Here is a 14907-nt window from a genome sequence, read left to right as displayed (position 1 = left end):
AAAATGTGAGTCAGACTTAAGCTGCCATCAGATAGTCAGCTGTATCTTTAGTTTCCTGATAGATTGCACATAACATGTGCCATGTAAAAAGAACAAAAAGGACCAGGTGCTTATTTCCACATCTCCAGTGTCCCCAGATATCTCTATAGAGCAATCTCAAGATTTTTTCTCTGATTTTTCTCCGATTCTCCTTTCCCTGAAGCTTGAACAAAAGGTGCTTGTTACTGCCATATACTGCCATATGCTGCCATATACGCACTCCAGAATCAAATATTGTGACATCAGGGAGACATGCAAAGAAATTCCCACACTGAACAGTTTTTAGCCTAACATGCTTTTTAATGAAGATATCCAGCACGTTTATTCCAGCAAAATAGCTTTCAAGTTATATGACTGAAGGCACATGTTTGTAAATCCATGGGGCAAGATTTGACACTCTTGTGTAGACACCAGGAAAATTTGGTCTTCCACATCCATAACCCCAGCTAACAATGCCAGTCAAAAACCATTTTCCATCTTCATTGCTTTGACATGACAATGGCCCACCAGAATCACCCTGAGGGAAAGAAAAAAAAAAAAAAAAAAAAAGTTGCATGCATTTAAAATCTGGAAAATTAAAAATGGGACAAAGTTCAGTGGGAGATATTTTTCCTGACGAATTCCAACAGTGATTATATTTTCCCATCTGTATACTTCTAACTTTAGAATTCTTTGCTTTGTTTTTCCTCTTCTTGAAGCAGATGGGATTGCACAGTTCTACCGAAGTTTACTCTTTCACAGGAGAGAGAGCTAGCTGGCACTCTTTAAAGGTATTAGGATGCTACTTTGTGAATTTGAAACATAAATCATAAAATTTTCTTTCCAGTCTCAAAGCTAAACCCAGAATCTGCTACTAAATATGTATATCCATTTAGAGGTTACACACCTCAGGACACCAAATACCAAGCCTTTTCTTTTTTAAATAAAACTGTGATCATTGTGTTCAACATGCAATATCACCTTTTTCAAATTAAAAGCAAATGAAACAGATTGAATATATTAATATTTAGTTTTTCTTCACTAAAATCAACCACCCTCTTCCCTCCAACTAACTGTTGTCTTATAGTAGATTTAAGTGAGTAGATAATATTTAAAGGTACACAGTGCCTAAAAATATGACAGTAGCTCAAGCAAAAGATATACCACTGTTTGGGAAAGTCTCTTGAATCAACTTTAAACTTTCCTGAAAAACTCAGCTGTAGACATAACTTCTCTGAAACAACTGCTAGCAAATTGAGCTTTACCAAATCATTGGATGTAAAAGATGATTTCCAGAAGCAAAACCTGGGTTGGTAAGATTTAAATGTTTGCAAAGGGATGCTTTCTTTCCATGCACTTTTTTTTTTTTTTTTTTTTTTTTTTTTTTGCTACATTCAGTGAACTATTTTGCTTGAACTTTCAAAGGACCACAGCCTGGTCTGGTGGTTGGTGACCCTGCACAGAGCAGGGGGTTTGAAACTAAATGATCATTGTGGTCCTTTTCAACCCAGGCCATTTTATGATTCTGTGATGTGATTCTGCAACATTCAGGTAGGAAGGCATACCAGTAGATTACCTAGTAAAGTCACCTGCTACCCAAAGCACGATCACCTTGAATTGTCTCACAAAATTAAATATTTAACTTTGAAGATCCATCTTTCATCCTTGACCACTAAGAAATTTAGAGAGATAAACATTCAAATTTCTCTTTAATTACTGGGACAAAAAGAAACAGGAACAGCAGTAATTTTCATAAAACAGAACTCCTACAATTCTATCAGCTCTAAAAACTGCCCAACATATTGAGACATTGCAGAAATTCACCCCCAGGACGTTGAATTATGCCTTTCACTAGTTCTGTCTTGATTGGCCAGAGAGATAAGCAAAGAAACAAATTCTCCAGTTAATGAAAATGATGTTTGACATCAGTGATCTCACAACCTGCTAGCAAACAGCTGTTACTTCATATTCCACAGAAAACCCTCAGACACTTCTTGCCACAAAAGCCACTATGGTGTCTTACTTCTATATAGTGAAATCTAGAATATCTTGAAGGTACCAAATCATCATCATAAAAACCAGCAATTTCACCTGCTAAAACAAATGAAAATTCAGAACTTCACTTATTATTTTACAGCACTGCCAGAAATATTATGCACTTGAAAGTTTATATCTAGATGACTGCATCTTATCTGACTGCCCTGTAGTCATACACCAGAGAAAAGAATCCAGAAAAAAAAGTCAAGGTAGGTTCTCAGTTTCTTCTTCAGCTGAGAGACCCTCTTGCCAGAAATTGCCTACCTTCACCACACTACTATGTGCAAATTCTCTGGACCTAGGCTTGCAACTGAAGTGTCATTCATGCCCATCAAGCAGCAAATCTCTGAGAATACCCAAATTGCAGACTGGTTGATAGCTCTTTTACATAGCTGTGCTTCAGTAAAACAAGGCAACTTGCCAGTCAGTTCTTATGCCTCATCATGCGACAAAGAAAGACAAAATAAACTTGTGAGTTGTATTGAAGTACATACTTTGCACCCATCTCTTCTTCCAGACATTAATCCTGCACAAAACATTCTGGCTGTGATAATTCCATATGTGGAATGACATAACGTTTGGTCAATAATTTCTACCTCTGCTTTCTGAAGAATTGCAGCACCCTCATCATCTGGAAAACAAATTGAAAGGAAGATGATTCAACAGAGCTTAATATATTACTTATCCATTGAAAGCAAAGCCATGAAGACTTCAGAAAATACTGCGTGTATGTTTGAACTCTAAGCTATTCCAAATAGCCAACTATTAAAGTAAGGAAAGCCACTTCTAAGTATCATGCATCTATATAATGTGATCTTGGCCTTTTAACAAGATTGACCAAAAAGTCTTTTGTAATATCTTTTGTAAAAAGCCTCAAGATTTCCTTGTTCTTTTTTTTTTTTTTTTTCCCTCCCTCCCACTTTGGAAAGAAAATAGGACTTCCTAAAAGTATTTGGACTATAATAAGATAGATTTGCAATCAGAGTTGTCACCACCATGGAGCCTAACCACCACTACATGCAGCCAGCGTACCATCACTCCATCCTTTCCCTCAACTCTTCTCTCTGATATTGTACGGCCACAAAGAGGGACAAAGGGTACCAGCATTTGCGACAAGGAAAAGGCAGTTTGAGACAAGGTGGTGAGAGGGCCAGGCCTTCCGCCTGACACAGAGCAGCTCACTGTTATGTGGGGCATGCACTCTGTCAGTAGTACAACCATTTTATCACACCACATCCCGAGGATGAGCTGGTGCCTCACAGGCAGGTCAGCATCTCGGGACTGTTCAGCCTGCAGAGGCTGAAGGCAGGAGGCCTTAATTTAATTTCCTTGCAGCAGGCAAGGAAAAGTCCATTTAGGCACTTAATGCACCTCCAAGAGTAACAAAGTGGAAAAATGATGCTGTATGACTCAGAGGAAGTGCAGCTTCCTGTAAGTTTTAGCTAGCTGGAGCACTCAGGTCTTCCAGATCCACTGGAGTGGTAGCCAATTTTCCTGAGCAAATGAAGCTATGTATATACCAGAACCTATTTTCAGAGGGAAGCAAATTGAAAACATTACAATTTTGCGCATGCCTCAGAAGCAGAGGCAGGTATCCTGCACACAAGCCTGTAGCTGAGGATATTAAACTCACCCACTTCCTGCTTTTGGCCCCAACCTGTTATCCAGCACTTCTCACCACTGCGAACTTTGTGCGAGAAAGGAGGCACGCAGATTGGCTGAATGACATGGCTCATTGTATCTGGCCATGGCTTGCTCAGCTGCAGCAACGCAATGTCATAGTCATAGTTCCTGCTGTTGTAGTATTCGTGCACAATGATCCGTCTCACTGCAGATACAAACTTTGCACGGCCTTGTATTCGCATCCCCAAGTGAGCACGCCATGCTCTGGGGTCAGCCAGCCTGGTTGGAAACAATAACACACACCAAATCTTCAAAAACATGCTCCAAAATGCACAATCTACCCCAGCAGTGGGACATGCAAAAGGAGGGCACATCATCCTTCAGTCCAGTTCAAACTGGAAGCTAAAGGTGTTTCAAGACATTAGCAATGTCTAGGAAGAGTTAGGAGGGAAGACTGCTTACTTGCTCCCTTGAAAGCAGTGAGCTGCAGATATAAGCCATTCTTTTGATATCACTGATGCCCCACAGTACGCAGCTCCCACAAAATGGAGGCTGACCTGCCAGGGCCATTCACCCTCCTTAGTGTTTGTACCACCCACAATCCGAGAGATGAGATTGCCACTCTTGCTGCTGCCGCAACCTGCAAGAGGTATTTCAAATTATTGTCTCTATCCCATGAGAGTGCTTCCCACATAGGGTATGAAATAATCACAGTATCACAGAACTGCAAGGGTTGGAAAGGACCTCAAGAGCTCATCAAGTCCAACTCCCCTGCTGAAGCAGGTACTCTACAAAACATATTAAAATACAACATTATCTGAAGTTCATTTTCTTATCCTGCTTTAATCAGAGAACTCCTATATTCAATACTCTGTTTCTGAAACAAGAAGTGACACCATAAATAAGGCACTGGCATGGGTAAATAAGGCACTGGCATGGTTTATTTTCTAGCTCTGCCATAGAAGTTGGCTTCAGTCTTTCTTGTGTCAGAAATGTCAGAGCATCCATCGATTTAACAAGCTGCACAATTAATACGGTAAAACAGACAACTCAATCTCTTTCTCTTACTATTAGTCCTGACCTGAAAGGAGCCCTTGTGGCAAGTAAGTTCAGTAGTACCTACGCACTTATTTCCAGCAAAAACAGAGGGAACGGTGCGGTTACAGTAATAGCTACATGTGTAGTTTGGTCATCTAATACCTCAGAAACCAAGTGGTTAAAAAATTACTTTGCTTGGAGACAATTGAAGGTCTGAAAGTGTTCTATATTACCAAGTCTGAAGTGATCAAGCCATGCCTCAGCTCAAAAAGCTTTGCACTAATTCAGAGAGTGATGGAGAAAGACATCTGCAAGACCTCGTGCTTCTACTCTTGTGTGCACATAAAGCCTTTGCTCAGCAGTTTTATTCCCATGTTCCCAAAGGTTGATACCAGCACTTCCCAGCACACAACCAAAGAATCAAAAGCAGCATTAGTGTTTTAAAAAAAAAAAAAAAAGAGGATGCACATGGCTTGTTAAGACATCATACTGCATCCAAGGCAGGTGCTGGCAGGTTTGACGTACAGCTGCTGTGGCAGGAGCAGCTGAAGTCAAAAAAAAACAAAAAAAAAACAAAAAAAAAACAAAAAAAAAACAAAAAAAAAACACTATAGGACATTCACTTAAAGCAAGTGAATCCTATCCCATTTTTATTCCTACAGCAGTAAGAATCATCTGTCTATTTTATAACAATACGAGCAAAAAGCTTGCACAGAGATTTCTTTACGAAGGTTTGAGACTAGAATCTAGACTGATGCTGTGAAATACTGAGGTCTTTCCCACCAAGAGACAGAGAAGTTAACCATTTTTGTTTCTTACTTCACCTGCGTCACTCCTGAAGTCTCAATACACTCCAACTCCAACAAAAATACTTAACTCTGCTGCAGTAGTGAGAATATTGCTTACCAGCTGGCCAAGTTCATTCTGCAGTTACCCTAGCTTCTCTGCTGAAACTTCCCATACCTGTAAGCCACACCTCCCACAGATACTGCAACCAGACATGACGTAAACTGATAGCTGACTGCTGTCCCACTATCACCAAGCAGATACAGTAAAAACCTCACTGCATGCTGCATGAGTAATACATACTCTAAAAGAGGAAGAAAGAAAGGGCTTTAAAATGGAAAATGTTCAAAGTACAAAACAGCAGGAGGGACTTACTGCAACTGCTTTCGTCACTTCCATCAGTACAATCCACAGTCCCATCACATTTTGCATTTTGTTTCTTAATGCATATGTTATTCCTGCACCTAAATGTGTGGTTGGTGCAAGGAATACCTGAAATAGTTGTGTGAAAAAAGAAAGATGATTGTTGGAATGGTTTTACATGCAAACACACAGCTGCACAGACAAAATTAACGCGTGTGTCAGTAGACTGGACAGAACATAGCAAAAAGCACTTTACCTAGAATGGCTTCATCCAGTCTTTAAATTGAAGAAATTATTCAAGTAGAGCTGCATTTAAATTCGTGCCTGTGCTAAGCTGGAGGTGCCTTTGTACATAGATTGCCATTCATCTGTTCCCAGAGGATTAGTGAACATAAATATACTAGCAAAAATATGCCAATAGAGTAAGCGCTAGGCAAAGAAAGGAAGAATACCCAGTACTCTGGAGTGGAATGTAGAACACAAACAAACAAACAAAAAAATGCAGTGGAAGCAATCTACTAATTGTATCCAATAATACTTCATTCCCTATCTAAGAGTTTTTGTCTCCATGCCTCACAATAAGGGATATCACACCAAGGAATCTATTTTTCTTCTCCATAGACAGAAATATGCTGTGACCATTTACACAGATTGTCAAAGTTAAGCACCTCATAAACATTACAACTCTTTAAAAGTGTTACTTGCAGCTCTTGCTAGTGGGGCTCCCTTTCATATGCCAATTTGTCCATTTGTTCTGAGAAGTTAAAGAAAAGACTGTCTCAAACCATTCATGTTCTGCCAAACACAAAACTTCCAAGGCATTTTAAAAGCGTTGGCCTTATAACTCTGAAGACAGTTCCAAAGAAACAATCCTTTTTCTTGATATTTTACATATGGTAAAAGGAGTCCAAGAAATAATTTGCCAAAGATTTTACTTTAAGGAGATAAAATCTGGGAATTAAATCCCTAGATCCACATCCTGGACCCACAGTAGTTAATTCTCATGTCTCATTTCACTGAAACAGATGTTCATGAGTTCACAAAAATACCACAACAATTTAGATCAGTAACTACTTGTTTACAAGCATAACAGAAAATTGAACAGAATTATAAAGCCTGTATTAGATTTGCCTCTTAACTCTTCATATACTGCATCTAGTATTCAAATCAGGATGGAGTAAATAATAGAACAAAAAGAATTGGAAAAAAAGGAACCAAGAGAGAAGCCTTACTGTTGGTGCAGTTCTGCTCATCTTCTCCATTCTCACAATCGTTTACCCCATTACAGACAAGCAAGTTATCCTGTATCGCAAAGCTGGAGTTACAGTTCCACTCAGGGACAACTTTAAAACATGAGTCAAGTCAGTTACAGAAGCATTATCACAATACTAACACTACACTTCTGACCACGTCCAGGTATCACTGTCATAGCTTCACTGCACTCTACTGGAATGATTTTAAGTGCCACATTACACATGGAGAAAATGAAGTGTAAAAGACTTCAGTAACCTATGCAAGTTCACACAGTGCCCCAGGTGGAATGGCTGGTGCTCTTTCAATCATAGGCATTTATTACCACTCTCATCTACTGTGTCCAACACAATTTGCCATTCCTATGTGGAAAAAAAATAATTACACCTGAAATAGAACAGAACTTTGTGTTTATCAAGCATTTATCACAGGAAGAAAACCTAAAATACAATCTCTTTAGAACCATTTTTCCGTATTAATTTTTTCCTCTTGCTTTTCAATAACATACCTTCTCCATTCCTAGTTTCTTTTGTAAAATCCTCAAGAGACCAAATGATGGCCTGAACCTGGACACAGAAGGTTAGAAACATCTTTCTTTTTTTCTCCTAAAAGAATTTTCAGCTTTTTTTAGTTTGCCTCATAAGACCAGAAAATACATTCAGTGGGTTTTGCAGTCCAGATCTCTGATAAGTGAATACAAACCACAGAAGAGTTCATCACTTTCGTCGAAGCAGTTGTTTACCCCATCACAGCGCTGCATCTGCTGGATGCATAAACCAGTAGAACACTTGAAATATCCGGGTGGACATGCTGGAGGTTTAAAAAAAAAAAAAAAGCAAAAATTTTTAATTGCACACCAATTAGAACAAGTGGTTGGTTATTCAGCGTATTGCATTCATCACCTAGCGCTCTTTGTAGTAACAACAAGATTACAAAGAAAACTTTGGCAATGAAAACAGGAAAAGCAGACTTCAATTGACTGATATTCATCACTCAATAAATTAAAGTGGATGATCTCACATTATTTCGGATTTTATTAAATAGGAAGGAAATAGCAAACAGATCTACAGATTTACAGATCGTGCAGGCAGAATGAAATGCAAGGCTTCAGGAGTTCACCAGGATTACTGCATATGCATGCTCTGGCCATACAGGAAGCTTTATGGACTGTGCAGAAGAAAACAAATTCTATATGTACAGGAAACCAAAGCATGCTGCACGCGATCATAAACCTTAGCCACATAGCCTTGACAAGCTAGAAAAAATTCTTGGTTTGCTGGTTACTTAGCTTAGAAAGATTAGCAGTAAAAAATTAATATCAACACAGTTTCCAGCATAAACATAATTAAGTCTAACCAAAGATAACAAGTTCTACTTCATAGGGCTAAAAATGCAGAGATAGGTTGAAAAAGAAAAATTGATCTTACGCTGGCTGATGTTATAGCTGCCGTACTCCACCAGAAGGGGCTTCTCTGACACCTTTGAACTGCACTGAAGCTCAATGTTAACAGCAGAGCTTGCAATGTGGAAGACTGTTTGGTGATCAACATAGAAACCGCAGTACCTAAAAAAGATCAATAGATTTCTAGAACAAGCTGCATCAAAATTATCTTACATCCAATTTAAACATCAGCATCACTGATATTCAACAATACATAGTAGCACACCTTAATTAAGAACCAAAATCTGGAACAGCATCCAAATTCCCTAAACACTAGTGTATAATCAGTGAATATACAGATGTTATAATTATGAAGTAAACAAGAGAGTTTTGGCTATGCAGATTATTATATCAAAAAGAAAATAGACAGAATGCTTATCCTTGTCCTGGGCTCACTGCAAAACTCCAAAGGGGGGATCCTTTCCAAAGGGAGATTCTTTCCCACTGGTAGTCAGCTCTTAAATGGTCTAGGAGAGGTAGAGCCAGGTTCCACCCCTTCCAGCAGCACAGGAGAATTGCCTTCACCTGTGCTCCCATGGCTGACTCATTGCTCATCTCAGGTGATCAGAGGTTCAGGCCGTGATTCAGCAGTTCCCATACAACTAGTGATCCTTAACTTCTCAGTACAATAACCTCTACGCATGCAAGCAGAATGTTTTACCAGAAATTCAAAAGCACTGGAAATGTAATGAAGAAATTTATTGTCAAACACAGTACTTCCATCACCACTGCTGCTAACTCTTTTCAAAAGATCTGAATTCTTGGGAAGACACAAGCAGTTCGGTGTGAAGGGAAATGTCATACAGTCGAGAGCCAAGTTTAGCTGCTCTCATTTTAAAGAATGCCTCTAAAGAAGGGTGTGGAGTTTTATCAGGATAAAATCCGTCTGACAATTTTGGTGGTAGAGTAAAAAAGATTTAGAGAAACTGAAAATATTTCTTCTTATCCGCTCATCTTTCATCCATCATTAAAACTGCAGAATTTAACTTCTGAAATTCATATCTTCAAATATCTATTCTAGATGAAAAAGTCCACTGGATACACATCTAACTTTGAGCTATTATTTGGTAAATAATTTCCTTGTACTTCTTAAATATCACTTAACTCAGAGAAACCTAAAAGCTCACAGATCCCAAGAAACATTTAATCCATTCACTGCCACTTTCATCAAAGATGCCAAGAATGTTGCAGCAGGCATTTAGATGATACTCTAGCTACGGAGGAAATAATAATAATAATAATAATAATAATAATAATAATAATGAAGAAAAAAAAACCTACCCTCTTTAAAAGGAAGATGTTGCTGGATAGGATTTAAAAACTGGATACAATTTTACACATGGTAAAACTTTGACAATTTAGGCTGTACTACAAGTAGAGCTAAGCTCCTTTCCCTCTGTCTGAACAACAATGAATAATACCAAATACATCACTTACAAGAAAACCATGTGGCTTCAAGTCTCTTGTCAAAAAGAGTACTTATTAGTCTAAATAGACAGAAAAGCAAAGGCATCTGTAATAGTTCTTAGCACATTTAGCATATACATTTTCTTGACAGCAGTGAGAAGCCACATAGTATGTTTAAAGTGAACTTGAATGCAAAATGAGTTATTTTATTGTTAAATAGACTGATGCAGTCATACTCAGAGGTAAGTTTTTCTCTTGTTTATTTTTGCAATGCAGAAGGGATAGCTGAGAATGGAGGGAAACTACAGCATTTCTTCAGAGCAGCACTTCACATCAATAAAAACAGGCAACCTCTCTGTCAGTGAGAATTTTAGCTAAAGCAGCTTATTAACTGCAAATCCTCCAACTAGGCAAAGCAACATATTCTGTATAACCCCTGGGAAAAAGACAAGGACTGAACGCAACCACACAGTTCTTGTCTCTGGTTGCATGAAGCTGACTCAAGAAGTCAGAAGAAACCTCATCTGCACCATCTTCATAAATATAAACATCAAGAATGGAATTATGTTTTAAGCTGCCATTTCAGGGAGCTGAAGAGTTGGTGTTCTGTTTTTTGTTTGCTCACAAAAAATTGAGAGCGTGCACTACTTTGTAGTTCTTCAAAACTAACCCCTGAATATATTTCTGAGGGTCATACTCTGACATTTGATTCTGTGAAATATTTAATGAATAGGCTTATTTAAAAGTGAGTCTTTCATGGAGAAAATTCTTGCAATATGAACTCATAATCAGATTTTGCCTTTATTCAATCCATCTCTCAGCAACCTCTAAGACTTCAATTTCTTCCACTATTTCATAAAGAAGACCAAGAGAAACCTATAAAAACACATCATGTTGTCTGTTTTTATCAGCTTTTTTCATGCCTGTGTTATTGGGCCACCAATTCCCATTAAGATACAATGTTAGTAGCTTCAGGCAAACTGAATCATCTCTACAGAAGTACAACCTGGTATCAAAGAATAAGGAAATGTTTCTTCCTCTACTTGTAGTTTTAGTAATGAGTTCAGAAATTCACTTTCAAATCTGATCTTACTGATGTTTCCATTTGAACAATTTAAAAAAAAATTAGAATTCAACCTCCCAAATTTAGCCTTGCCTCATCATTCACTGACCTAAAAATGATTTTAAAAATTATAGAAGAAATGGGTGGAAAATAGCAATATTGATGTAAATAAAAAGCATTTAAAAATGGCATACCTTGACAGCCCACCTCTGTGGTTTCTCTTTCAAAAGCCAGTGACTGGAATGAGGAAGGAGTTTATTTCCAATAAGCTCATTGTAGTAGCTTTCACTGATAACTCAATTAAGCTTGGTGTCATGAGCAATCATGGAGTTTACTTACACTTAAAAGCGTTTCTACAGTCACCCTAGACTTACATCAGGGTCTACTGGACATTTATCTTCACCCACATTTCTCATTTCTTTCTCCCCAGTGAAAACCAAGGGCCTTTATTTTCAGCCTCCTGAAGCTTTTCATTAGATTCTTCTTTATTTTTTTTTTTAACGTGCTATTTATGAAAGTTCAGTTACATCATCAACCATAGTGAAAAAAGAATCATAAGAGACACAAGTGAATTATTTGTCTTAGTGTAAACTCTCAAAGGAACCATGGTAGTGATAATAAAGTTTATATTGGTAGTGTTTGTTTAACAATGTATGCAGAAGTACTTACATGTGTTCATTAATTTTCCACCATCCCCGTTCACAGCCTTTAATATTCTTCTCACTGATGGTATAGTTATGAAACTTCAGAGCTATACCGAGGTTCTTCTGTGGAGTCTGTTGTAAGAAGGACAGTGCAAGGCAGCTTCCTTTTCCTTTTGTGAACATAGCTCATGATAGACTTCAGAATTATCTCAGCAATTACAGTGCTTGGCAGTGCCAAGCTCTGGGAGCTGTGCTGACTTCCCTGACTCAACATCCAGCACCTGAGACACCTGGCAGCTATTAGCCCTCAGTCAAAGCAAAGACTGGCAAAGGGCCACCACAGCTGCAGGCTTTCTTCCCCTCTAGCCAACTGCCCTTTCATCTTCAAAAAGCCACTGTCCATAGATAGAAGGCAGCTTTTGTGTCAAGATCAAAGCATTCAAATGCATCCAAATTTACTTGCACAGGGACAGACAGCCACAGTGGATTGTTAGCAAAGACACTGCACCTGTGCCACCTTTGAAATGCTAGGAGTTATTTCAACAATAACATGGTAGCTTTTTCTGACATGTTCAGTCAAGGACTTGCTAACATTATGGAAAATATTTTAAGCCTAGCAGTATCATAAGAGCTAATTGTAGCTTCTTTTATTAAAAGAAACAGAACTTTTTAAGAAACACTGCTGCCTCTTGCAAAAGCAAGGGCTGAGTCACAGCAAGAATTAAGAAATGAAGATTTTTCCTCCTTTCTTACAGAAAATACATAACACGGAAAATTTCAATATCAACCTACAGGGAAATTAAACTGTTTTGAGAAAAAAAAAAAAACAGACAACTCCCAAGACTTATGTTGGCAAACTGTACTTCAGAAGTTCAGGCTTAAGTTTAGCAAAAAGGTCATCACCATAATTTTCTAGAGGAGAAAAAAGCTGCAGATCTTGGCTAGCTAGACATCTCTCAAACTGGTACAATTCAACATGGGTAACTAGTAGCTAAAGTAGGAAGATGGGCAGAGTAGAACACATTTTATTCATTATCCTGTTCTCACAGAAAAATTTGTGATTACAAACAAGTACCAGAAAATTTCCCCAAAATCTCAATCTTGCATTTGTTTTATTTTCCCAATTTGGACAGCTGATCTTGCTACAAAAGAGGATGTAGTAATACATTTTATTTATAACTTTAGAAACACCACCCCATCATAAAAACCATCCAGAAATCCAAGAAGAGCTAAGGCGGAATATAAGTTTGTGCATTTGAAGGTCAACTAAGAAGAAACATTATAACAAACTGTGTGATTTTTGGGATTTGGACTACTAAAAATGACTAAAGTTTGCCATAGTCAATCACAGGATGATTGTAATACACTAACTTGACTTGACTGTGAAGGGCAAAACATAAACCAAAGATCATCTCACAGCAGAAAAATCTACTATCAGATTTTCTTGGATAACTGGAAAGACTAATGTCATCAGAAAATGGGTAATAAAATTATCTTAATCAAAATAAACTTCAAATGATTTGTGTTCAGGAAAGTGGCTGAAAAGATAAGTAGAAGGATTCTAAAATAAAGTAGTCTGTGGGATTGCATTGTTTGAACAGACTAACTTACAAGAGAACAATCCAATTTATTACACATAATGAAAATAGACTGAAAGAAATTATCAACAATACTGGTGTGAGTAGAGGAAAAAGGTTCCTTTTTGTCCTCTTCATTTTTCCTTCAATTTGAGAAGTTTGAAAGAGGAGAATATTTAATTCCTACATTTTCTGCAGTGAAGCAATTCTGCAAGCTAAAGTCAAAATGTATTTCTTCTCAGCTCTTTATCTTTGGAATGAATCAGACAAATTAGAGTGTTTGCTACATTAAGAATAAATGCACTGAAAACAAAACCAAGAGAGCACAGACAGCTATTCAGCTGCGCCGTTTCTAGGAACTGCCATATCTGTGAGGATGAAGATGACCTCTTCTCAATTGTTTCTGCTATATTTCCAGGCATTGTGCTCTCAAAACAAGTAACAGCACTCAGAAAGAAGTCTGTGTTACCTGGAAGTTCCATGCACAAAGACATTTTGGAGGGTAATAGCTTGGGTAATAAGGACTTGTGATTCTCCCTTCATAGCCAATTTTCTCTTTTGTCACTATGGCTTTTCCACACCCTAGAGAAAAAAAAAGAGGAGGCAAAAGATGGTAAACCATCTACTTCCAGCAAAGCTATTTAGTTAGCTACGCATTCAAGTCTGTCTTACCCATATTTCACTGTAAAACCGGACAGCTTAGGAATTATGCTTATGTGGTTTCAAGTTGTTATGAATTACCCCTTTCCAGTTTTGCAGACAGATAAGGGTTGTAAACTCTAAGAATGCTTGCTGAGATTCTGCTTGATGAGAGGTACATGCAACAGAGTAAGCTCATATCGCCCATTGGATATTCAAAGGCTGTCAGAAATGACTGCAAACTTAGGCTTTAGCTCAGAGGTTTGGGAACAACAATGTTTTTTCCTTCTTTAAAGAGAGCCCTTTACTGGGATGTTGACTTCTGTCTTAGCTCTGTGGGACCAGGAGAAAACAATATGAAGCATTATCAGCCTCCTGGAAGTCAAAACGTGTTTTTATAACATACCAATGCATTTAGACAGTTTAAAAGCAAACGAAACCAAACAAGTAACAACGTACCCTGAACATAAAGTTACTTATGATGCAGAATTAACCACGTGCTTTCATGATGGCATTTCAGTGCTTAATCACTCTCACCACTGAAAGTAAGCAGTGCCTTTTTGAGCAGCTTAATTGCAGCTTCATTTCCTCTTTTGGATTGCGTTATACTTTTATCTTTACGCTACAAGGGTGAGGTTCCTTATACTCTTTATCATTGTGACCGATTTCTTCAAGATTAAATCAACAAAAGACAGAAGAGTTTTAATGAACAAGCATAACTGAGTCCTTTGTGTTACTGAGGAAGCAGAGACCAACAATCAAACGCAGACAGAGCTACTGAAGCTTTTCTCTCTCAAACTCTCAGTACTGAGGTCCTTCCACCTTTAACGTTATCACCAAGACCCTAATAAAGAGAAAGGCTCGAGCACTGCCACATCTGGAATGACAACTCCACCTACTGGCACACTGCAGCTCTGACCTACTAAGTTCAATCAGTGCTGGCTCAGCTTTCTACATTCATATTTTGCATAGACTGCTAATCTGAACAGCTGAAATTTCTCCTGAGCCACTTAGAAATGC

The 14907-nt window shown here is 38.1% G+C and overlaps 1 protein-coding gene across 4 annotated transcripts in view; it reads right to left on the bottom strand.

Annotated features, from left to right (window-relative positions):
• Nucleotides 1-385: 385 nt before the first annotated feature.
• TMPRSS7 (transmembrane serine protease 7) overlaps nucleotides 386-14907 on the bottom strand; it is a 30648-nt gene continuing 16126 nt past the window's right edge. For all 4 annotated transcript variants that reach the window (XM_052705419.1, XM_052705424.1, XM_052705428.1 and 1 more), the window contains 10 exons: nucleotides 13718-13830; nucleotides 11697-11803; nucleotides 8544-8680; nucleotides 7819-7926; nucleotides 7098-7208; nucleotides 5878-5994; nucleotides 4141-4318; nucleotides 3689-3957; nucleotides 2550-2686; nucleotides 386-556 (listed from right to left, as the gene is read on the bottom strand). In XM_052705419.1, the coding sequence (XP_052561379.1) occupies nucleotides 386-556; nucleotides 2550-2686; nucleotides 3689-3957; nucleotides 4141-4318; nucleotides 5878-5994; nucleotides 7098-7208; nucleotides 7819-7926; nucleotides 8544-8680; nucleotides 11697-11803; nucleotides 13718-13830 (1448 nt within the window). The remainder of the gene's footprint in view (nucleotides 557-2549; nucleotides 2687-3688; nucleotides 3958-4140; nucleotides 4319-5877; nucleotides 5995-7097; nucleotides 7209-7818; nucleotides 7927-8543; nucleotides 8681-11696; nucleotides 11804-13717; nucleotides 13831-14907) is intronic.

The sequence above is a fragment of the Tympanuchus pallidicinctus genome, unplaced genomic scaffold (assembly GCF_026119805.1).
Source record: "Tympanuchus pallidicinctus isolate F22 unplaced genomic scaffold, pur_lepc_1.0 scaffold10, whole genome shotgun sequence".
In the NCBI taxonomy this organism is placed as follows: Eukaryota; Metazoa; Chordata; class Aves; order Galliformes; family Phasianidae; genus Tympanuchus; species Tympanuchus pallidicinctus.
The sequence above is the reverse complement of the archived record's forward strand: the minus strand, read 5'-3'. Positions and strand labels throughout refer to the sequence as shown.